This window comes from Hyperoodon ampullatus, assembly GCF_949752795.1.
Source record: "Hyperoodon ampullatus genome assembly, chromosome: 1".
NCBI lineage: Eukaryota > Metazoa > Chordata > Mammalia > Artiodactyla > Ziphiidae > Hyperoodon > Hyperoodon ampullatus.
In genome coordinates, this window is record NC_136914.1 from 6,929,574 (window position 1) to 6,954,452 (window position 24,879).

General features: G+C 40.7%; 1 protein-coding gene across 2 annotated transcripts in view; it reads left to right on the plus strand.

Annotated features, from left to right (window-relative positions):
* Window positions 1–24,879, plus strand: part of NR3C2 (nuclear receptor subfamily 3 group C member 2) — a gene marked incomplete at both ends in the record, with an annotated part of 365,792 nt that overhangs the window by 316,746 nt on the left and 24,167 nt on the right. For both annotated transcript variants that reach the window (XM_079706387.1, XM_079706388.1), the window contains 2 exons: window positions 13,334–13,464; window positions 19,105–19,262. In XM_079706387.1, coding sequence (XP_079562513.1) covers window positions 13,334–13,464; window positions 19,105–19,262 — 289 coding nt within the window. The remainder of the gene's footprint in view (window positions 1–13,333; window positions 13,465–19,104; window positions 19,263–24,879) is intronic.

The following is a 24,879-nucleotide window of genomic DNA, read 5'->3' on the forward strand; positions in this document are numbered from 1 at the left end:
TAGGCATGCAGTACCAGTAGTGTTCACCTGTTTGCACATGCAAAAGGCTCCCACTCATGGTATAGATAATAGACGGTGAGCCATTATTCTGGTAAACATTCTGCAGTTGGCTGGGTTCCTTACTTTATTCTAGTGTGAGGTATTTAGTCACACATCTCAGAAACAGGTGTGTCCCCCATGACACATTGGGTAGTGTCATGAAAAGTTGCTTAGAAATCACTTTTTATCATTTATTTTTATATTTTATTGAAGTATAGTTGAGTTACAATGTTGTGTTAATTTCTGCTGTACAGCAAAGTGACTCAGTTATACATATATACATTCTTTTTTATATCCTTTTCCAGTATGGCTTATCCCAAGAGATTGGTTATAGTTTCCTCTGCTATTTAGTAGGACTTTTTAAAATGCATTATATCTTAACTGGCCTGTGGAAATTCACAGTGCAGTGAATACAAAGATTAAACCTTTGGTCAAGCCAAAACATTTTTGTCATGTGATTTATCACAGATACCCCCAATTTAACTTGCTCTAAAATCTGAACTTTTTACAGTGGGTTATGGCTGCATGTTTCTTTACTCTACCAAAAACATGTGTCCTGTACCCAAAAGAAACTGTGCTGACTCTATGAGTATTTAAAAAAGTAAGGTACAAAGGACTGTTTTATCAAAAACTATAGATAAAATGTATGGTGAAGATAAAAAATTTCTAGATTTCTAGGACCATCCGTGGTAAATTATGGTTGCTGTTTAACCAGGCTGCTTCTAGATTTTTCAATTGTCACATATTCTTTTGGTCTGTGTAACATCCATTAAAGTCAGCAGAAATTGTGATGCTTAAGTCCACGGCAGTTCTCTGAAACATATCCCTTCTGGAACATCAATTAAGGTAACAAACAAAACACTGAACTAGCTTTTAACTATTACTGGACTTGCCGATGTAAAATTAATAGAGAATACATGAATGTTATGAAGATCATTGGGATACCACTCCCTCTGGCTCATCTGTCCAGTAAAGCAAACCACAAACAACATTCTGCAGTGATTCTTAAGCAGCTGAGTTCTGCTCTGCCTGTTAATAAATGATGTAAATACTACAAAAATGAACAGACATCTAAACTGCAACTAGCAAAATGGTCCTCCTACAGATATATCTTGTTTGTCCGTTCAGGAAAAATCTAGTAAGACTATGAAAAATAAAAAATAAAAACCATAAACTGGCATAATTTGAATGCTCAAATTGAGGTCATTTTTATTCTAATTAAGATTTGAAAAAAAAGGACTGTTTCTGCATGCTGTTTTTAGGAAAATAACAAGCTTCAGACAGGGACCATCTGTTACACTGACCATGTAACAAGATGTTAGATTTATTCATACATAAAAATGTAGCTTGCAGTATCATATGTAAGGTCTGGTCCTGCAGATCTGCTGTGATTATCTGTGTGCACCACACCACTCAAATTATTTAATTCTCTGTTGTGAGATTGACACTGATGCTGCACGCATTCCAGCATTGTATAACTAACACACACACACACACACCACACCTACACCTGGGGCAATTGATGGAAGTAATAACATGTTAGCAAACAGGTTTATTAAGAGGCTTCTTCTTGACATTCCAGAGATTTCAAGGAGTTCAGCCCTGAATGAGCACTGATTCTCTTTGTTTATATCTATATTTGAAGAGCAAAGTCTGTGAAATTTGTTGGATTTCCCTGTTCTCTATAGCTATCAGGTATTTATTTAGCACTCATGTAACTTTGGACCTATGCACTGTGTAAGAATCAGTCATAGAAAGATATGCGCCTTAGTATCCAGAAGAAGGACCCAGACTTTCCAGGTGATGAGAGTTGCCTGTTATTTGATTAAGCAATAGGATAGCCCTTGGATTCAAGGGAGAAAGTGAAATATTTCAAAGGTTTATTTTTCTAGTTCCTTACTAAGTAAAGTGATGTCTTACACACCTAAAAGGTGTTTGGGTGACAAAGGTACAGTTTGGTGCAGTATTGCTAAAGGAGCTTAAGTTTTTAAATGTCACTGTACCTTCCATAGGCTCCCATAGGTAGAAGGGTTAGGAACCTCTTGTGCTTTGGCATTTATGAAATCAGCCAGTGTGAAAGGATTTCATCTATTAAATGTGAGTTCTTGGAAAGAGAAAGGAATGATAAAGGTAGTTCTATTTTCCCTTCCCCCTTAGGATACCAAAACTACAGAAGACAGGCCTTTAAGGAGCTGTTTCTGACTGATGTTTAAAACTATGGTTTATTAAATAATTTTCACTCTTCCTGCTTTCAAAAAGCATTTAGTACAGCTTGCAATAAAAACACTGACACAGTAAGACTAAAAATGCATCAAAACACAAAAAAGGCAAAAGGCAAGTAGTAAAAACAGAGGAGGAAGAAGATAATTTATATATTATAAAAGAAGAAGAATGAATGAAAAGCCTAAACCCAAAGAGAAGTTACATAATTAAACACAAATCTTAGTTTCTAATCTCTATCAAAGTATAGCAGGTAGGATTATGGGTTGCAAAGATTCCTTTCTTACTGAGGTATAATTGATTACAATGTCCTATAAGTTTCAGGCATACAGCACAGTGATTCACAATTTTTAAAGGTTATACTCCATTTATAATTATTATAAAATATTGGCTATATTCCCTGTTGTACAATACATTCTTGTATCTTTTACCAATTTTATACATAGTGGTTTGTTCCTATTACTCCCCTACCCCTATATTGCCCCTCTCCCCTTCCCTCTCCCCACTGGGAACCACTAGTTTGTTCCCTATGTCTGTGAGTCTGTTTCTTTTTTGTTATATTCACTAGTGTGTTTTATTTTTTAGATTCCACATATAAGTGATATCATATAGTATTTTGTCTTTCTCTGATGTATTTCACTAAGCATAATACCCTCCAAGTCCATCCATGTTGTTGCAAATGTCAAAACTTCATTCTTTTTTATGGCTGAGTAGTATTCCATTGTGTGTCTATGTGTGTGTGTGTGTGTGTGTGTGTGTGTGTGTGTGTGTGTATCACATCTTCTTTATCCATTCTTCTGTTGATGAACACTTAGGTTGCTTCCATATCTTGACTATTGTAAATAGTGCTTCTGTGAGCATTGGGGTTCATGTATCTTTTCAAATTAGTGTTTTCATTTTCTTCAGATATATACCCTGGGGTGGAATTGCCAGGTCATGTGGTAGTTCTAGTTTTAGCTTTTTTGAGAAACCTCCATACTTTTTTCCACAGTGGTTGCACCAATTTACATTACCACCAACAGTGTACCAGGGTTCCCATTTCTCCATATCCTCACCAACATTTGTTATTTGTGGTCTTTTTTTTTTTTTTTTTTGCGGTACGCGGGTCTCTCACTGTTGTGGCCTCTCCCGTTGTGGAGCACAGGCTCCAGACGCGCAGGCTCAGCGGCCATGGCTCACGGGCCTAGCTGTTCCGCGGCATGTGGGATCTTCCTGGACTGGGGCACGAACCTGTGTCCCCTGCATTGGCAGGCGGACTCTCAACCACTGCGCCACCAGGGAAGCCCTATTTGTGGTCTTTTTGATGATAGCCATTCTGACAGCTGTGAGGTGATAGCACATTGTGGTTTTAATTTGCATTTCTCTGATGATTAACAACGTTGAGCATCTTTTCATGTACCTTTATAGCCATGATGGCCTCCTTTGGAAAAATGTCGATTCAGGTCTTCTGCCCATTTTTTAATTGAGTTGTTTGTTTTTTTGGTATTGAGTTATATGAGCTGTTTATATATTTTGGACATTAACCCTTTATTTGTCATATAATTTGGAAATATTTTCTGTTTTTTTGATTTAAAAATTTTTAATTGCAATAAAATACTTATAGCATACAATTTATCATCTTAACCATTTTTAACTGTAGAGTGCAATAATGTTAAATACATTCACATTATTATGTAAACAAGTGCCCATTCCCTTCAACTCCCAACCCCTGGTAACAACCATTCTACTTCCTGTCTTTATGAATTTGATGACTCTAGGTATCTCAGATAAATGGACTCATACAGTATTTGTCTTTCTGTGACTGCCTTATTTCACTTTGCGTAACGTCATCAAGGTTCATCCATGTTGTAGCATGTGTTAGAATATCCTTCCTTTTTAAGGCTAAATAATATTCCATCGTAGGTATATGCCACACTTTATCGTTCATCTATCAATGAACATTGGATTGCTTCCACCTTCTGGATATTTTTAATAGTGCTATGATGAACATGAGTGTATAAATATCTCTTCAAGAGCCTGCTTTCAATTCTTGCAGAGATTCTTTAAGTTGAAGTTAGCTTGCATTCTCCTTGTAGACGGCCACAGCATGAGGTGTCCCTGTAGGTGTTCAGGCTAATGCTCAGAGCTCCTGAGTCCTATGGTGCCCATAACCTGGAATGTGTTGTGGTTTGGGCTTATCAAATGTCTATTTCTATCAGAGTAGAACATGAATATGATTCTAGGAATGTATTTAGTTTGGGGCAATAATTTCCTAAGTCAGCTACCTCCAATATGGACCCCCAGAAAACTGAATAACTAAGACTTTCAAATACATTTTTAGTAGTGTTTTGGTAAGCCAGTACTTGAAAACTGAAACAGGAGTGTTCCTTCTGACAGCCATTGGCCAATAGGTTCAGTGGACTATTCTCATAATGTGAAATAGGGCAACACTGTTAACATATAATAATGGCAAGAGCCTATGGGTCCTGTAGATACACAAGTTGTTCAGATTGTTTAGCTACTAAGTCAAAAGCAGGCAACTAGCATACAAATCATTTAAATTGTGAATGCCCTTCCCACTCTGATTTTAATGGGCCTTTTTCTAATTCTCACTCCTATTATGCGGAATAAATTCCAACCCTGAATTCTCTCAAAAACCAGGGAAAAAAGTATTTTCTAATTCTTTGATTATTCACTTTTATTCCAGGTGAATCAGGTTTAGAGACATTAGATTATTTTAATTTAATATTTTAAAACTATTTCCGAATGATCATATGATTGCAGTTTAGTGTAATACGTCCTAAGAGAGGACCAGCTGAAGTTGTAGCTATGAATAAAATTGGTTTGCTAGCTTAAGAAAATGACAAAACTATTGAAATGTTTCTTTCATTCTTTTTTCTTTTTATTGAAGAATGTCTTTGGAAATATTTTAGAACTGTCGTTTTCATGGATTTTAACCCAAGGTCTTTGGAATTGGATCTCTATGACCATTTTGTTGTTGTGTTTATTTATTTAAAAGTGGAGTTTATGCTGTTCCTGCAAATGAGATGATGTTTATAAATCGATGACATGTCCACAGAAGTAGAGACTGATGACTGTCAGTTTTTCAGGTCTGATGTTTGCTTTAATACAGGGATATTTCCTATCTCAAAAATCTCCTACTAGGGCTTCCCTGGTGGTGCAGTGGTTGAGAGTCCGCCTGCCGATGCAGGGGACACGGGCTCGTGCCCCGGTTCGGGAAGATCCCACATGCTGCGGAGCAGCTAGGCCCGTGAGCCATGGCCGCTGAGCCTGCGCATCCAGAGCCTGTGCTCTGCAACGGGAGAGACCACAGCAGTGAGAGGCCCGTGTACCGCAAAAAAAAAAAAAAAAAAATCCTACTGCCTTCATATTAGCCCACTGTTACGAGTGAATTTTGCGTTTACTTTTACTTTCTAGAAGCATTATACAAATTTCATCTCTTTCCCAAGGTAATCTTGGGAATACCAAGGTATTTTTACATTTTTTTTTTACTCAAAATGAGGTAAGATTATTAAATGAATAAAACCATGTAGCAAAGAGTATTTCTATGAAGTAATGTTGCAGAATTAATCACAGTATCATGCCAACAAGATTGTCCTTATTTCAACTTCTTTGGATATACATTCCTGTGCATTTAATCTAATTGTGCAAAAATGATGTGAAGTAAAATGTGTTTTTAAGATGGCCTATTTTCTTGAAATTTTAAGCTATATTGAGGACACAGTACTCTTCATTTAGAGGACTCAGTTTCATGCAGTGGAAGCAGCAGTGGAATTTGAAAAACACAACTTCTTACTGCATAATGGTGAGCAAAAAATAAACAAATGAGTGAATGTAATAGCAAAACATCTGAGGTTCCAAATATCTCTTTATAGCTGTAAAGAGATACTCTGGAGGAAAGAGCTATAAATGATTGAGCCAGCAGCATGGAGAGAGGAAAAGGCATGAGTTTTGAAGTAAAAAACCTGGGTTTCGGTCCATGGCTACATCATATACCTAAATTATTTTCTTGTCATGAACATGAGAATGATTCTGCACAAGGCATTATGAGAACTAGCAAGAGGAAATTTAACTTTGGGCATGGTAGGCACTCCATAAGTAATAGCTCTGAAAACCATAGAGGTTATTCAGGTAATAATACCTCAAGAAAGAGTTAAAGAGATGCTGTTCCTACTGAAGTGAAAAAAAAGTGCTTTTTATTTTTAGGTGTGTTGTTACACATTAACCTTATAATCTGTTTTCAAGTGGAACCTGAGGTCTCTCTTTAGTAACCTTTAATCTGTGTGTGGATGTTTTGCTAACACATCTGATAACAGGAACAGTCTGACACAGAGGCATTTCGTTCTCATGTTCTACTCTGGGCAAGTCACGTCTGCCTTGCTGAAAATCTGCGTCCTCTCCAGTTTCTCTCCTGATTTATTTACCATCCTGCATATAGAAATAACAGCAAGAACACAGTCTTATTTTCCTGAGAAGTCATTTTAAGAATTTGATTAGGGACTTCCCTGGTGGCGCAGTGGTTAAGAATCCGCCTGCCAACACAGGGGACACTGGTTTGATCCCTGGTCCGGGAAGATCCCACATGCCACAGAGCAGCTATGCTCATGTGCCAAAACTACTGAGCCTGCACTCTAGAGCCCGCGAGCCACAGCTACTGAGTCCGTGTGCCACAACTACTGAAGCCCGTGTGCCTAGAGCCAGTGCTCCTCAACAAACAGAAGCCACCACAATGAGAAGCCCACGCACTGCAACTAAGAGTAGCCCCTGCTCGCCGCAACTAGAGAAAGACAGCGCGCAGCAATGAAGACCCATCGCAGCTAATTAATTAATTAATTAATTAATTAATTTAAATGCACTACCTTTCCTCCAAAGGTTTCAGTGTGCCTAACAGCAATTTATTAAAACACAATTGGGCTTCCCTGGTGGCACAGTGGTTGAGAGTCCGCCTGCCAATGCAGGGGACACGGGTTCGTGCCCTGGTCCGGGAAGATTCCGCATGCCGCGGAGCAGCTAGGCCCGTGAGCCATGGCTGCTGAGCCTGCGCATCCGGAGCCTGTGCTCCGCAACGGGAGAGGCCACAACAGTGAGAGGCCCACATACTGCAAAGACAAACAAACAAAAAACGCAATCATGAGTAGGTTCTAAGAAATTATTTAAAAAACAAAAAACAGACAAAAAGAAGAATTTGATTATTTCTTGGTTTGTTTTAACCAAAATGATCATTGGTCTCCAAGAAGCATTTTATTCTCCCCATGATATCAGCAACAACAACAAATGCTAACATTTGTACCGTGCTTTATAATTTAAGAACTCCCGTACAGCTGGTCCCTACATCTCTGCAAAGTAGGAATTCGTGTTAATTCCCCGCTTCACACATGATAAGCCTGGATCTCAGAAGTGACACGATGCTAGGCTCCCAAAGCCAGCACGCTGAGGGGCCAATGGGCCGTGCATCTCTATGCCCTGCTCTGGCAAAGCCAAGGATGCCTGTTCTGCCTCCAGCACAAGGGAGCTGAAGGGGTCAAATGCTTAGGAGTGCACTTCCTAAACCACACAGCTTCAAATGCGTGTTGTGTTATATTCCACGGTGTCCAGATTTGCAAGCCACTTCACCAATTTTACAATCAAAATCTCTCCCTTTTTTAAAATTTTTATTTAAAAAACCTTTTTTAATATCTTTATTGGAGTATGATTGCTTTACAGTGGTGTGTTAGTTTCTGCTTTATAACAAAGGGAATCAGCTATACATATACATCTGTTCCCATATCTCTTCCCTCTTGCGTCTCCCTCCCTCCCACCCTCCCTATCCCACCCCTCTAGGTGGTCCCAAAGCACCGAGCTGATCTCCCTGTGCTATGTGGCTGCTTCCCACTAGTTATTGGTTTTACATTTGGTAGTATGAGAAACTTTTCGAGAACTTCACAAATACCGGTATCTGTTTCATTAGCCATTTGATCTTACTTTCTGTAAATTTTCAGTATTCCCTTTCTCTAATCATCATCCTCATTTGCACATCTGTGTGTCTGCAGTTCATTTTGTTGTTTTCACTCGTCCTCTTTCCTTTTGGCTTTCCTTCTCTCTTATTCATTCATGAAACACTTTTGAGCAAATACTGACACATGGCACTTGCCTATCAGACTCTATTTGACATTCACAAAGGTCAGTCAGACATGGATCCTGCCTTTAAGAGGCTTATAGTTTGCAATCAGAATGGTGGTAGTGAACTGAGCCTTTTCCCCCCTCTGAACACATAGAAATTTTGCATTAAAAAAAGTCTTAATTATATAACCAAGTTCAAAAGAAAAGAAAAAAAACAGGTCTAAGAACAGGGAATTCACAGCTAGAGTGGTTTAACTTGGAGTTAAAGCTACACGTGGCCCACAGACTATTGGATGTAGAAAGATGGCTTAGGGACATGCATTAGAACACAAATAGGAACAGGACTGCAAGAATGTAGACTCCAGCAAGACCAGGGCACGAAATGGAGTCCCCTGCAAAAAACCAGGCTCTGCAAAGATTTCACTGTCTACTAACAAGGACAGTAAAACCCAGCAAGCCAGCCAGTCCAGGGACATAGCAAGGAAGCTGAAAGAAATAAGAAATACAAGCCTGCACCACATCAAGTGTGGAGTCTAAAATTTAAACAACGCAGTCTCGCAAAAAGCATTTAAGCTGAGAAATTAGCATCAAAACTGGCAGAACCAGTGAAATGCTTGTACCCTGATAGTTATAAATGCTGAAACGTCCTATAGAGTCCCTTCCACAAGACAGCGCCCCTGGGATTCACCTAGAAAACCATATATACCAAAATAATGCATGTTAGATGGGCATATGAGCATCCCCCCCCAAATGAATTTAAAACATTTGAAAGAAACTATAAACATGTTAAAAGTATTTAGAGATAGAATAGGTAAGGTATAATTTAGAGGAAGGGGATGTAGTAACCATAAAGTAAGAAGTCTGTCATGGAAGATAACAAGAGTTTGAGAAAAAACCAAATAGAGCATTTCTAGGCACCCAGGCAGTAAAATCATCCAAATGAAAACACTGGAGGCATTAAACAGATTAGCCACAGAAAAGGAAAAAAAAAATTATTAGAAAATAGATCTGAGAAAACTATCTAGAATGCAGTACAGACAGATAAAAAGAAAATATAAAAGGGAGGTAAATGTGGAAGACAATGAGACGGTCCAACACACTGCTAACAGGCATTCAAAAAGGAAAAATAGCAGGAATGGGGTGGGGATGATGTTTGAAGAAACAATATCTAAGACCATTTCAGAACTTAAGAAATACCTGCATCTTCAAGTCAAATAAGGACATTGAGTCCTGAGCAAGAGAAATAAAAATCAGTCTGCACCTCCATGCTTCATACTGAAACTGCAGACATCAAAAATAAACAGAGGAAAAATTTTTTAAGCTACCAAAGAGAAGATGCAAATTCACTACCTGTAAAAGAATGACAATTAGACTAACAAGAAATTTCCCCAAAGCAGTAGTGAAGTCCCAGGTGTAATGGAATATTATCTTCAAAGTACTGAGGGAAATTACCTGTCACACTAGAAATCTATAACGTGTTAAAACTATCATTCAAGAATAAAGGGGAAATAAAGACATTTTCACACATATCAAGACTGAAAGATTTGAACATTCAGCAACTGACCGCTGCTGAAAGAATTATAAATATGTATATGAGTGGGTACCCCGATAGCTTAAATCCAGGCTTATCATATGTAAAGCTGGGAATTAACACAAATTCCTACTTTGCAGAGATGTAGGGACCAGCTGTATGGAAGTTCTTAAATTATAAAGCACTGTACAAATGTTAGCTTTTGTTGTTGTTGCTGGTATCATGGGGAGAATAAAATGTTTCTTGGAGACCGATGATCATTTGAGTTAAAACAAACCAAGAACCCAGTTGAACCCAGTAGTACGGAGTGGAGTGCAAAAAGCAATGGTGATGAGAGAAATATGTTTGTAACTCTAAACAGACATGGGATGTGGCTGTGAGAGAGAGACAGACTGACTTCAGGGGTGATCTGAAAACAAGTTGAAATTTAAATCCTAAAGAGGAATCAGATGCGAGATGGGAAGCAGTAGACCAAAGATAAAGTACTCTACATCTTTTCAGTTTCTCACGGAAAAGCTATTGATTACCTTTAGATTTTTAAGTATGCAAGTTCATAACTTGATAATTATTTTAAGAGTAAAAATAGAATGTATATATTCTAAATCCCAATAGAGGAGCAAAGAAGTTTTTTTTGTTTTTTGTGTTTTTTTTGTAATCTGGATCCATGTAATAAAAGGAAGGAAAGTAGAAGGAAAGGGGAGGAGAAAGTTAGAATGGTGGAAAAATATCCAAATATATTAGTAATCGTGATAAATGAAAACAGACTAAACTGAGCTACTGTAATACAAAGACTCTCAGATTCTTTTAATCCAGCTTTTTGCTGTTTAAAAGATACATGTGTGATATATAATTACGTGGGAACTTTGTAAACAAGGGATTTTTTAAAAGGGCATTCCGGGCAAATTCTAAAGAGACAGCAAAAGAAAGAGACAAGAAGGAAGAAAGGGAGGGAGGGAGGGAGGGAGGGACTAAGGAAAGATCATCAGACAAAATTTTTAAGGCAAAAACATATTATGAATAAAGATGGTATTAGTGATAGGAAGGGGAAAAAGCTTTAAATAAAATGGATAAAGATTTGAAGAGACAAATCTTCAAAGAAGAAACCCAAATGGTCAGAAAACATTTGAAGAAATGTTTCAGCCTGCTGGTGATAATGGCAATGCAAATAAAAGCAACAGTGGGATAACCCTTTCAAGCCCCATCAGATGGCGAAAAAAAAATTCAAATTGGTTAATGACAAGTATTCATGGCATGTGGAATAAAAGGACATATCGTCTCTTACTGGTTGGAATGAAAGCAGCAGATGTGCACACATCTATGACTCAGCAGTTCTGTTTTTGTCCTGTATTTTAGAGAAGTGCCCAAGGATGTCCCTTGGGCGTCATCTGTAATACTCGTAAAGCGGAAACAAACCCAAGTGTCCATCCGGAGTGGAATGGATTAGTAAACTGTGATGTGTTCAAACCAATGAAACTCGCAGCAGGGAAAATGTACTTGCTTAGAGTTACCTGTATGAAAATGGATACGTCGCAGAATCACAACATTGAATAAAAATAAGTTGCAGAAGGATATGCATATCTAATTTCAAATTTACATAAAACCAAGCGGTACTGTGTGCTGTTTTTATGAATACATACGTGTGTGTAAAGTATACACATCTGACAGGAAATAATAATCTCCCAAAGTGAGTGGTTCGCTTCTTCAATGAGGAAGATGAATGGGGACAAGGAGGGAGACAGAGGGGGCCTTAACTCGGCCGTGTTTATTTTATAAAGGTCTGAAGCAAATATGGCAAAAATATTAGCATTTATTCTTAATTCTGCATGGTAGATCCATAGGCTCCTGCTATGTTTCTGTAGGTGTGTGTTTGTGATTGTATGTGTGTGTGTTTTAAAAATATTTCCTTAATTAAAAATAGCTCCCGGAAAGACACATACCATGTGATATCACTTATATGTGGAATCTAAAACACAACACAAATGAACGTATCTACAAAACAGAAACAGACTCACAGACGTAGAGAACAGACTTGTGGTTGCCAAGGGGGAGAGGGGTGGAGAAGGATAGACTGGGAGTTTGGGGTTAGTAGATGCAAACTGTTATACATAGGATGGATAAACAACAAGGTCCTGCTGTATAGCACAGGGAACTATATTCAATATCCTGTGATAAACCATAATGGAAAAGAATATAAAAAAGAATTCATATATATGTATAACTGAATCACTTTGCTGTACATCAGAAATCAACACAACATTATAAATCAACTATACTTCAATAAAAAATAAATTTAAAAAATGATAAAAATATCTCTTAACCTGTTATGGGAAGAGAGAGACATATAGCAATAATACCAAGCAAAATGCTATGTGTTCCATTATGGGTTTTTTACAAATGTCTTTCAGTCTTGAGATAAAAGAGATTTTTGCCATTTGAACCCAAGAGTGCATCCGGAAGAGGTATCGCAGGGTTGCTTTACCACAGACACCCACCTGGTTCAGTCACTCACAGAAATAGATCAGCCATCGTGACCTCCTTTTCTGTGTCTATAGCCTTTGTCAAGTCCTTTCCCATTTCTCACTAGTAAACTCTTTTTTACTAATTTCATTCTGGTCATCATAACAGAGTACTTATCCAGGGCCTCCCAAAAGATTTATTACTTTGAGGAAAAACATCTGAACAACTAAATGATGCCTTACTTCCTTCTCACGGAAAGAGAAAATAATGACTTCTGTTGTAAAATCATGAGGATTTTTATGGAAACACTTGGATTTGGCAGAGAAAGTAGCTTGGTTGGTTGTTTAAATGGACACGTGTATGTATCACACAAACTCCCATATCACTTTCTTCCTGTACTGGAGAGATTCCATTTGAGGAATCTTTTAAAATGTTGTCTGATTTCCCTTTTTAAATGTGCTGCTGCAAAGAGTTAACGGACATGTTTCACAACCTCTATAAAGGGGTCCATGTGGAAATAAGACTATTCATCGCTGTCCTGCATCCATAGCATCGAACACAGCCCTTCCAAATAGTAAGCGCTTGGGATCTCTGGCCGAAGAGGAATAGGCATCTCCAGGCTTCCCCCCACATCACAGCAGCTTCTCTGCTTGGTGGACAATCTCACGATCACACATGCCACCATCACTTGTTGTCACTCTTGATGTCAAATGAAATCATGGCACGCTTTGAGAAAGGTTGGTTTTGGTGCTTCTGACACATTCTCCCAATGGACGAGTCAACAGCCTGACAGGGTTGGTCTATAAGCAGTTTACCAGTCACGATGCAAGGCAGCTGACTTGCCTTGCAAGTACCCTTCTGCTCCATATTGAAGTCAAAAGCACATGAGAGATCTGACTCAGATCTCTCGTCAGGCTGCCTTGGGCCGCCAGTCTGGGTCTGATCATGGATGTTGCATTCTCAGACATCTTTGCTTTTCCTTTGCAGAGAGAAGATGCACCAGTCTGCCATGTATGAGCTTTGCCAGGGGATGCACCAGATCAGCCTTCAGTTTGTCCGGCTGCAGCTCACCTTTGAGGAGTACACCGTAATGAAAGTGCTGCTGCTCCTAAGCACAAGTAAACTGACACCCACCTGGCCCTTTTCCTACATTGTCACATCATCTCCCCTTTAGGAGAGTTGCCTATTTATAGGGTTAGGTAGTCGATATGAAAAAAAAAAAAAATAGGAGGAGGTGGGCGGAGGGCTTTGGTGTCAGATGAAATAAATTACTTGCAGAGTATGAAGCTTTGGGTAGAGCATCTGCCTTGATTCCTTCATCCATCTGGTTTGTTAAGTGTCTGTTATGTGTACGGTGGGACTGGGCAATTCAGGAACTACTGGGATGAATGAGGCACAGTCTCCACCCTCAGGGAGTTTTACTGTAAGATAAATCCCAAGGTAGTTTTACTACATTGTGGAAAGTGGTTATCTACCGCGATAGAGATAAAGAGGGGGCTCTTCTCTGGGGGCTCAGAGAAGAGAAGCGTATACTCAGTTCTGGGTATCAGGGAGGGATTCATGGTGAAGCTGCAACTCAGAGAGCTTTGCCAGGGTGAGGGGTTGAATCTGAGCTGGCCTTCCTGCTGGGGAACAGCATGAGTGAGCATGGCAGGGTGGGAAGCAGACCCATGCAACAGCACTTCGTTCTCGGGAACTGTTTTGCCTGTTAATGTTTTAATTTTTTAATCTCATTTCTGTATCCACTAAAGTTTTCAAGACACATCAGGTGGTATTGGATTGGGGAGAAGTGGGGAATTAGGTTGGGATGCAGATTGGGCCGAAAGATTCCCACCTGTTGAAGACGACTGGTGTCTATGAGGCGAGCAGGGGAGAGTGGTACCAAAGGCTCTGAGCAGTAGGGTGACATGACCAAAGGGATCCTTCGTGGCTTTATGAACATGTATCTGACAATAAACTGGATGAGAGGGAATGGGACAGGGAGGGAGAGAGGCCAAGCCAGACAGAGAATTGAGCCAGACTAGAAGCCTAGAGACCTGCTGTGAGGCTGTTGAAATAACAGCCTGGAAAATAATGGTGGATGCTATGATGACAGCACCAAACGCATTCAAGACACACTGCAGAGTTGACCTTGGCTGCTGACAAGAAGGGGAAAAAAAAATAGTCTGGGTTGGAAGTGACCTAGGTTTTGAGTGCAGAGAAGTGACTAAGATGGCAGTGATACCATGAAGAGAAATGCGTTCATGTCAGGACTTGGAGCAGATGTTGTGGAGCGTAAAATGACTTCTCTTTCGGATGGGCTAATTGTCAGAGGTAGCCTCTCACAGAGAGGCTGAAAGAGGGGGACACTGGGGGACTCGAGCTCAGAAGACAGGTTTGGGTATCAAGATATAAACTTGACATTATCCTTGTAGAAAATGAAAGTCCAGTGGCGAGTGGGGTGCCGAGACACAGAAAGAAGAAGAAAGAGCCATTGAGCTACTGGAAAGGTGGATTGCAGCGGCTGAGGGACAGGAACAGAGTTGTCAGGGAGGTGGGGGACCTGGGAAGGTGCCAAGAGTGCAAGGTTTCCCAAGCGGCATGACTAATGAATGGCATCGCTTCCAGAGAAAGCTGAGAATGCGGACAGAAGCCTAGTGGGGTTGACCGTTGGGCCTCAGGCAGGTGCCAGACAGCCAGGGACTTGCAGATTGATGAGAAGCTTTTTTAGGTGCCTGGACCCAAGCATGAGAGGAGAGAAGTCGATGGCAGACGGTGCCAGAAGACATGAGGGAGGGCAGGATCAGCCTTGGCAAGGATGCTGAGCACTTCTTCCACAGACAGTGGCCCAGGCCTTTTCAAACAGAGGGGAAGGAATTTGAGGAAGCTCCCGTCAGATGAGGGTGAGACCGGGAAGGATGGCAGGACACAGGGTGGAGAGGAAACCCCAGAGCCAAGCGCTGTGGGCCACTGAGGAAACAGAGAAATGTCCTGAACACCGAGGACGCCGGGGTGAGCGGCGAGGGCTTCAAAAGGAGGAGAGTTTGTTGAGCGACCACCTGGAAGCTGAAAAGAGCATCCAGGAGGCACCCGGCCCTCCCCTTGGTCCAGGAATCAGCAGCTTGGGAGAAGGAGTGGTTTTCCGTAGAGTCACGTGGAAGGAAGTGGCATCAACAGCCAAGCATTGAGGATGGAATGGATAAGAAGAGCTGGTGTTTCCAACAAGGAAGGATTGGGTCTGGGGAAGCCTGAAGCCTGAGACGGTAGAACAGGAAGCGGGGAGGCAGTGGTAGATGCGGATGATGTGGATCAGTACCTGCTCCACCTACGTTTAGCACCTCTCCGTTTCCAAAGAGTTTTTATCTGTGGTCTAATTTAACACTGCAAGAGGGGTAGCCCCCCGTTCTAACGTGGGCAAGACGGAGGCATGCAGGTGTGACTTGTGCAGCCTCCTTGGGGAGCTAGGACTCAAACCCAGGGCCCTGGCAGGTGAGGGCAGCAGGGAGAGCAGGCTGTGGGAGGGAGGTGGGGTCAGCACTTCCCAGCTGTGTTTCACTTGGCTGGCAAGGCTTCTCAGGTGGCTTTTGGCCTTTTGTCTGGTTTGATTTTCACTGACTTCAGTTGTGCAGGGCAGCCCATGCTCTCCCCAGTTTACCGCGGGCCCCACCGGTCCCTCCATTCCTCCCTGTACACTCAGCCCACATCCAGGAGCTTGTGTTTGCAGCCCCTTGTCCTCAGGGTCAGTAGAACCAGGCTTTGCTCCCTGCCCCAGTGTTCCTCAAGGTTTCTGAGGTTCCCAGTCTATCCTTTCTGGAATATAACCTTGGAAATACACTCTTAGTTCCCCAACCAGATATTGAACCCACGCCCTTAGCAATGGAAGTACGGAATCCTAACCACTGGACTGCCAGGGGATTCCCTGGAAATGTACTCTTGAAATTCAGAGACAGTGATTTTATTCCCCTTTCCAAACTATGTCACTCATCATTACTCTTAGAAAAAAGTAAAAAAAAAAAAAAATTCTATTAGATGGGTGATAGAATTTAATTTTTTTCTAAAATGTGTGTGATACTAATCCTTTATAAACTTTGACCACTCATTGTAATTGGTGTCTTCCTTTTACATCCATTTAATCAGTCAGCCTGTAATCAATTCTGATATCACTTTGAAGCTCCCTGAATTAATTTATTAGCTTCCAAGTCACTCAGTACATTCAAGGCTGATTTTTGTAGATGCAGAAAAAACAAAATCAAAAAGCAGGAAAGCAGAAGTAAAGAATTGTACTGCAGCTTAAACTGCAGCTTATTTGGCTGCAAGCCTATTTTGCTAATCTGTGATAGAACGTATGAAAATTTTTCTTCTTATTTAGAAGCTTAAATTACACACCTGATGTCCAGTGTATCAGGAACGTTTTTAAGCAATGACATCAAGAGAAGATCATGTTCTTTTTGCTCACAGAGGAAAGCAGACCATCTTCCCACCCAGTTGCCTCTTGGCTCTTCTCTAGCCCCTAGATTTTGGATGATTTCCAGGAGCCCTGCTGCATTTAATAAGTAAATTCAGAAAATCTGGGCAGACCTCCAAAATTTGAGGTTTTGCCTAAGTTCTCTTTTTTTGTGGGTTTGTTTCAACTTCTAAAATATCTGGCTGGGAAAATGGGACAATATATTTCAGTCACAGCAGTAAACTACAAGTAATATTTGATACAAGTTGTTCATAATCTTGAGAATTTTGATAACACAGGTATCAGAAATATGAAGGCTTTTGGTTAACCTTAGTAGCTATACCAAATGACATTGAAATATAGTTGTGCAATGTATTCACTCCATTCTAATTTTAGGTAATTTTTTAAGGTATGACATCCATAAGTATCTATACAGAAAAGCTAAAGGTTTACTCCGTAACATTTTGAAACTTAAAAAAATAAATGTTTATCTGTGGGTGGGCAGTGTAGGCACTTACTTGCAAACTTTCAGTTTCCTTTGGAACGTTTTGGGTTAACATTAAAGTTTTGGTAGAAAGTGGATCTGTAGTTTCACTATTAACGTCCTGGTTATTACCACCTTTCTTTACGTTTTTTATACTTTTACAACAAGAGTTTAATTGCAAAGAAAAATAAACTGTTACATAATGGATGATATTTAATTCTGAACGTGAATGTCAAATATTTTGAACCACAACTGATATTGCGGCAGCCTCAGGAATTTGTGCAGTGGCCATTAGGGATTTATTTTTTCCCCACAAAAAATGGACTTAGATAAACGACAAATCAAACGCCTCAACAATTAAACTCAAGGAGAAGATTATTAGCATCATATGGGAAGTTAATTTGCCAGATAATCTGTATCTTTATACAGGACAACAGGGTTTATTTGGAAACAGTGGTATTCCGGCTCCCAGGGTTACACGTAACACTCAAAAACATATTTAGCCATTCTAAAGAGCTGATGGCCTAAGTAAGTTATTATTTAGACCAGTTATTGTAAATTAGCAAATAGGATGTGCACTTAAGAAGTGAAAGTAAGAGCAATTTCAGACTCTATATCACAAGGTGAATTTTTATTATCTTCATCATCCAAAAAGGAAGGTTCTAAGTGATTTGATTTTTCAGAGTTAAAGCATAAGCATAAGTACATATTGGCTGTAGTGAACCAAAGCAAACATGTAAGTAGATTTTCAAAGGGGACACCTGTAGCTTACACTCTACCCTACATCTCTTCACAGAACACAGACCCTGGTGCACCCCTTGTCCATAAAGTGTGTTCACATGTGTCCTGGGAAAGAGCATCTCCTTTCAGGTCACAGAAACACTCATATCCTTCCAGGTGCTGAATTTCAAAGTATTATTTTTAGTGAGATGTTTTTTGTTTCATTAGGAAAGCCAGCCACTCCATACAAGGAAAGAAGAAAACATAACCCTTAATTTTCTATCTTATCGAAGATAACGATGAATGTGGTTTCTTCTCTTCAAAAGTTTTTGATCTTGTCTTGTACGCAGACCACTGTTGTGTGACCCGTCACACACACAAACCAGTGCACAGACCTGCCAGCAGGTTGTCTGGGCAGTCACATGACAGTGCCTCGGTGGTCACGTGATCTTGGAACAAAGAGGATGGGAAGTGCTTCTTTGCCACACACTGTCTTCCCCCTGGTAGATGGCAGGTTTCCCCCAGTGTCTTTGACATTGGAACTGGAATATGAAGATGTTGCTTTCTAATTCCAGCCCCAGCTTAGATTGTCTGTGGTTCTTCCAGTTGTCCTGGAAAATCAAAGTATATTTTCCTACGTCTGAGGTATTGGCAAGTTGAGATTCATAAAAACTTTGATGACAGGCCACAAGACAGTATAGCACTGTGGTTAAGAGACAGGCTTTGGAAACAGACAGACTTAGGTTTATACCCTTCCTCTACCATGTATTTATTGTGTCCTCGTGCAAGTGATTAAACCTCCAGTCTTCAGCTTCCACATCTGTAAAATGAGAATCACATAATGATTGTGTCGTAAGACTGATGTCAAGATTAAGCAAGCTAATATAAACAAAGCGCCTTATAACATACACCCAGTAAACCAGTTACCATTATTCTTTTGTATATGTGTGTGTACAAAGGTTAACCGTCATCTAGCTGCCATGTTTATTCATAAATGGAATCATTGAGATTCAGTATCAATCTCAAAAGTGTGAGCCTCATGACTCAATATAGTCTAAGCCATTTAACTATGAGGATGCTAAAGCTGTTTTCCAACTTGGGAACTTACATGTCGGTATTCCTTCAACACAGTTCCAAAGGATGGCCTCAAAAGCCAGGCTGCGTTTGAAGAAATGAGGACAAATTACATCAAAGAACTGAGGAAGATGGTGACGAAGTGTCCCAACAATTCTGGACAGAGCTGGCAGAGGTTCTACCAACTGACCAAGCTTCTGGACTCCATGCATGATGTAAGTAGAGCCTCTCGGCGCCTGTTAAATGAAGGATCCACAGTCACACACTATGGACCCAAAGCAACTGGAGAGCTGAGAAAGCTCTCGAGGCTTTGGGAAGAATAGGGGTAAATTATCCACGGGAGGGAGCAAGAGTTGAAAACTGATGAGGAAAGAAGTGTTTCTTCAGGATACCTTTGAAACAAACTTCATGTAAAGGAAAAGGTGTGGCTCTTTTCCCTCCTGAGCAGAGTGTAAGAGAAATGTGCACCATGATGGCAAATCCTGAGCTCTGGGCCAGGGAAGGCCCTCAGATTTGCTACAGGTGTCAGATCAAGTTTCCCATTTCTGCTTGCAGTTTAGGAACTGTTCAGTGAATAAAAATGTTTGCTTTCACATTGCATAAATAGAGGCCATCTTCTACAACTGTTAATCTAATAACCCAATCTTTCAAAAACATTATTAGTGGTCCAGGGCCAGCTGGGATCATCTCATTTGTTGCCAAATGTTGAATCTTATATTCAGTATTCTTCGTAGGAGTCACCTTTCTTGGCTTGTGTAAATATGGAAAGTAAATTCTGCGCTAGTTTCTAATTTATTCAATTACAGATGTAGTGGTGGTTAGCAGTTTCTACAGAATACTGACTTGGATAACTCGGTTTGTTATGTCACTTAAAATATGCTTCTCGTTTCATTTTGCAAGCAGTTTCTCTAGTTCTGGCTCAAAAAAAGTTATACGCGGTCATGCTAATTTAGCTTTTTTATATTTGGAAGGTTTTCCTACTTTCTTCTGGAAAATGTATTGCCCAATTTCAGCCCATGTAATTTGGGTAAGAAACCCCTTTTCAAGTACTTCTGTAGTGTTAAGGACAATGTTGACAGGCTTGATGACCAATATTATAATGGTATTACTACTGAAATAATGGTTCATCCTTTAGAGGTTTGTTTATGCCGGTGGAATGGTATGGCCTTGTGGGTTGGTTGATAAAAGAATGTCACTTTCCAGGGTTTTTACACTGAAGACCCTGTGCGTATCACGTTGGCCTTTGCTTTCTCTGAATGTTTCATACAAGAGGATTCAAATTTCCTCAAGGTGAATAGATCGTTAGATAGTTTTGCTAATTATTAGTGGCCTAAAAGCATGGTTTAATAGAAAATCTCAGGGATAAGAAATGATGGTCTACAGGACTTTGGGGAACACAGCAAACGGTGCTATCCACAACCCTCACAAGAGGAAGTAAAGGAAGCTAGACGGGGGCGCAGGATCATCGACCTGAGAACAAGGAGCACAGTTACTTGCTCCTGTTGGTTCTCTTGAAAGTCCTTCTTAGTGGAGCTGGGGTGGGGGAGGAGGAACAGCAGGTGTGATTCTTTCTTGATGAATTCTGTTATTTGTGCAAATGATTGGGCAGGCACAAGCGCAGTTTCAAAATGAGTGTGTAAGTGTTATCACAGCATATGAAGAGAGATGATACATTTTGAAGCAATTTACATGTGATGAGACTGACAATAGAAGTTAAAACTTGTTTATCCACAGCCTTTTGGGATCTCCATGCCTTAAGCACAGTAAGACAGTGGAAACCCTCGGAGGCTGCACCAGGGGTCAAGGTGTCAAACCGTCCTCTGCTGGCTTGTTTTTAGTGCAGCACAGTGCTGGGCACAAGATAGGAACTCAATGAACAGTTGCCAAATGGCTAAATCATAAATGATGACTTGCTGCAAAATCCCCCAAGGCAAATCAATGTCTTTTTAGTATTTTTTCTATTATGGTATAATTGATACAAAATAAACCAAACATACTTAGCGCATACCATTTGAGAAGTTTGACACGTGTCCACACCCATGAAACTGTCATCGCAATCAAGACAGCAAACATATCCATCACTCCAGAAGTTTCCTTGTGCCTTTTTTTAAATTGAAGTATAAGTGATTTGCAATGTTGTGTTAATTTCTGCTGTACAGCAAAGTGATTCAGTTATACAAATATATATATTCTTTTTCATATTCTTTTCCATTATGGCTTATCACAGGATATTGAATATAGTTCCCTATGCTATACAGTAGGACCTTGTTGTTCATCCATAACCTTTCCTGCTACCTACTACTTCCCAGGTGCTTTCCATATTGCTTTCTGGCAATGTAGATTAGGTTATATATGCTAGTGTCTCATATACATGGAATTATGCAGTAGATAGTCTTTGGTAGCTGGCATCCTTCACTTGGCGTAATTATTTGGGGATTCATCCATGCTGTTGCCATATATCAGTACTTCATTTCTACTTATTGCTGACTAGCATCCCATCATAAAGATATTTCACAGTTCAGCGGTCCTATCACCTATTGATGGACATTTGGGTTGTTTCCAGATTGGGCGCTACTAACAGATAAAGTTGCACTGAACATCATGTATACGTCTTTGTGTGGACATTGCTTTCTTTTTCTTGAGTCAATAGCTAGCAGTGGAAGACTGGGTCATATGGTAGGTATGTTTTCATTGTTTATGAGATTGCCAAACGGTCTTCCAAAGTCACTGGACAATTGTGCATTCCCTCGAGAAGTGTGTGTGAGTTCAGATTGTCCCACATCCTTGCTAACACTCAGTATCATTAGTCTTTTTAGTTTTAGCCACTCTAATAGCTGTGTGGCGATGTCTCCCTGTGGTTTTAGTTTGCATTTCCCTCATGATTAATGCTCTTTTCTTGTGCTTATTCACCATCTTTGCTGAAGTATCTGTTCACCTCTTTTGCTCATTTTTAAAAACTGGATTGTTCATTTGTAATTAGATTGTTGAGTTTTGAGACTCCTTTATATATTCTAGATACAATTCCTTTATAAGATATATGATTTGCAAGTATTTTCTCCCAGGCCGTGGTTTATCGTTTCATTCTCTTAACAGTGTCTTTTGCAGAGCAGGGATTTTGAATTCTAATAAAGTCCAATTGATTATTTTTTCTTTTATGAATTATGTTTTTGGCTGTAGCTAGGAAATCCTTGTCTAAGCCAATGTCACAAAGCTTTTCTCTTCCATTTTCTTCTAGAGATCATTGTCCTTCATTAACTGATATGTAGTGTCTCAAAAACCTTTTCTTCATGTATTTTTTTTCTGAGTATTTTTGGTTATTCCTGGGGGAAGGGTAAATCCAATCCACCTTACTCCACTTTGGCTAGAAGGAGAACATTCTTTTGGGAATCACTGGAATTACTTTAATTCTAAAACCTTTATTTTAAACAATCAAAAATGTTTGCCCTTAGAAGTAGCCTAACAGAAGCATCGTGAATGCTCTATTTATATTCCCATCCCAGACAGAACATTGAAAAATGCATTGTAAGTCTAGAGGGACCTTTCTAACATTCACGCTTACTCAGACTTGAGACTGCCTACAGCTTATTCATTAGAGTAAATAACAGAGTCAACATTTGTAGAATTTTCTTCCAGGGAACAAAGAGCTACAGAAGGACCGGCTCTGTACTCAGAGCCTCGTTCTGGTCACCTTGTGGAAAAAGGGCATGTGTTCCTAAGGGTCACACAAACAAAAACCCTGTGCATGTAAATCAAAGTTCTGCTTAAATAGCGTGCATAGTACTCCAGCCCTCAGGACACACATCCATAGATCTGGGGACACGTGTACACAGCTCTCGCGATGCGTGGTTTGCTCCCACTTGGTGCACACATGGGTTGGCAGAGCAGTGCCAAGGTGAGTGGAAGGAACATTCTCTGAAAGAACAGGTTGGCAATTAAGTATTTGAACTGGTCAGCAACTTTAATGAATCACAAGCCCTCCAAACATCAATCTTCCCCCAAAAAAGATGCAAAGAAAGCAGCTGTGGCCAGGCTTCTCGGGATAGGTGTATTTTTGCATTTTAAATGGGCGTTATATGTAAAGCATATAGATTCCTTATTCTTCTAGAGAGAATAGAGAATGACTAGTCACTTTCTAGGTATTACTATGAATGGCAGTTAATTTCCTGTGAGTGTAAGAGGCACATTTCTAATGAATTCATTGGTAACTTCTACTCATTCACGGAGATCAAGGACTATTTATGTTACTATCAGTGTGTAGAACAGCTGGTAAACATGAATGGATATTAGTGTTTCTTAAGAGGCAAAAAAATTGCCTTTTCTCTGTTAACTAGTTTCAAGGTTCTGCTGTTGTAATTGACTTTATTTCCACATACACACTAGCCTACGGAGTGCCTCATGCCTGGCAAAATTGACGAGACTGCAGAGGATACAAAATAAACATGGGATGCCAACCCAAGCCTCAGATTGCTTAGATTCTAGAGAGACAGCTAGAGTGTAATGCAAGGCAGAAGGTAACCAGGGGCAGTGGGACCTCTGAGAGCACCTGCATGTTCATTCATTCATGTGACTGTGAGCCCCTACCATGTTCTAGGACCAGAGGTGCAAGTGGGAACAGAATGCCCGTCCTTAGGAATCCCACTCACCCTGACGGAGGAAGAGGTTCGTCCCATTCAAAAGGGGAAGCTGAGGGGTGAACATCTGTTTGGATGCCTCAGTACCTGTGTTATTTAATGCAGTTCTAAAAACCCCCTACAAGCTGGGTATTATTCTCATCATTCCCATTCCCGTCCTTAGGAATCCCACTTGCTCTGATAGAGGAAGAGGTTCATCTCATTCAACAAATACATTAGTGTCTAAAAGCACCAGGCAGGGCCCTAGCGGGAGAGACCCAAACCTGGCCACGGGGGGCTTTCTGCCTGCTCAGGACCACCAGACAGCACTATACTGGGTGGCAGGCCGGGAGCTCTGTAGAGATGAGCACACCATGAGTCATGGGCTCACTGATGTTTATTCTGAGTTGCTGAAAAGGCTTGTCGAGAAGGTCTAGGAGTGAGCTGTGCTGGGCAGGGGTCATGGAAGGCTTCCAGTGGCGGGGTAGGGGCATCTGAGAGAATCTTTCTTTCGTAGAAGAAGAGACACAGGTCCAGGGAGTGATTTCTCAAGGTCGTTAGGTAGCCAGTGGCAGCTTGGAGCCCTCTTAACTGACTGGCACTCTCCATACCACCCACGTGATGCAGGAGGGCTTCAGGCTGATCCTAGCTGCTGGGTTTCAGGCTGGGCTGCATCTCTGGAGATCAGAAAGTGAGTATATTGAAAATAGCTGCACTGGTCTCCGGCTCTCCAGACTCATTTGGATCTTTCCTGGCATCTTCTGGAATGCGTTGTTTTTGTGAGGCATGGGGTTACATCTTGAAGGCAGTGAACCTGGTATTATATTAAAATGTCATGCACATTTAGCAGTTCCCAAAACCAAATGTTGGGTCTGCCTCACCATAAGCTGAGCCGTCTTTGGTGGGGAGGCTTTCCTCTCTGCCGATGATCATTAAACCCAGCTAAGAACCTTCCCATTGCCTGGGCAGGTACCAGCAAGTCCCTCGGCATGACCAGAGGGTCCTGTTGCTGAGTGATCGCTTTCTGTGGTTGCAGAGGGAAGGCTGCACAGCCCAGGTGGCTCTCCTCCAGCCAGGCTCTCGGAGCCGAGCTTCCCTTCTGCGAGGGGGATGCAGACGAGATGGGAGCAGAACATCTGGTGATACAGTACCTCCCTGAGTACACGCTGGGAGACTCCCTGCTTTCCGTGGAGAGGGCATTAGGTTTCAGTTTCATGATCAT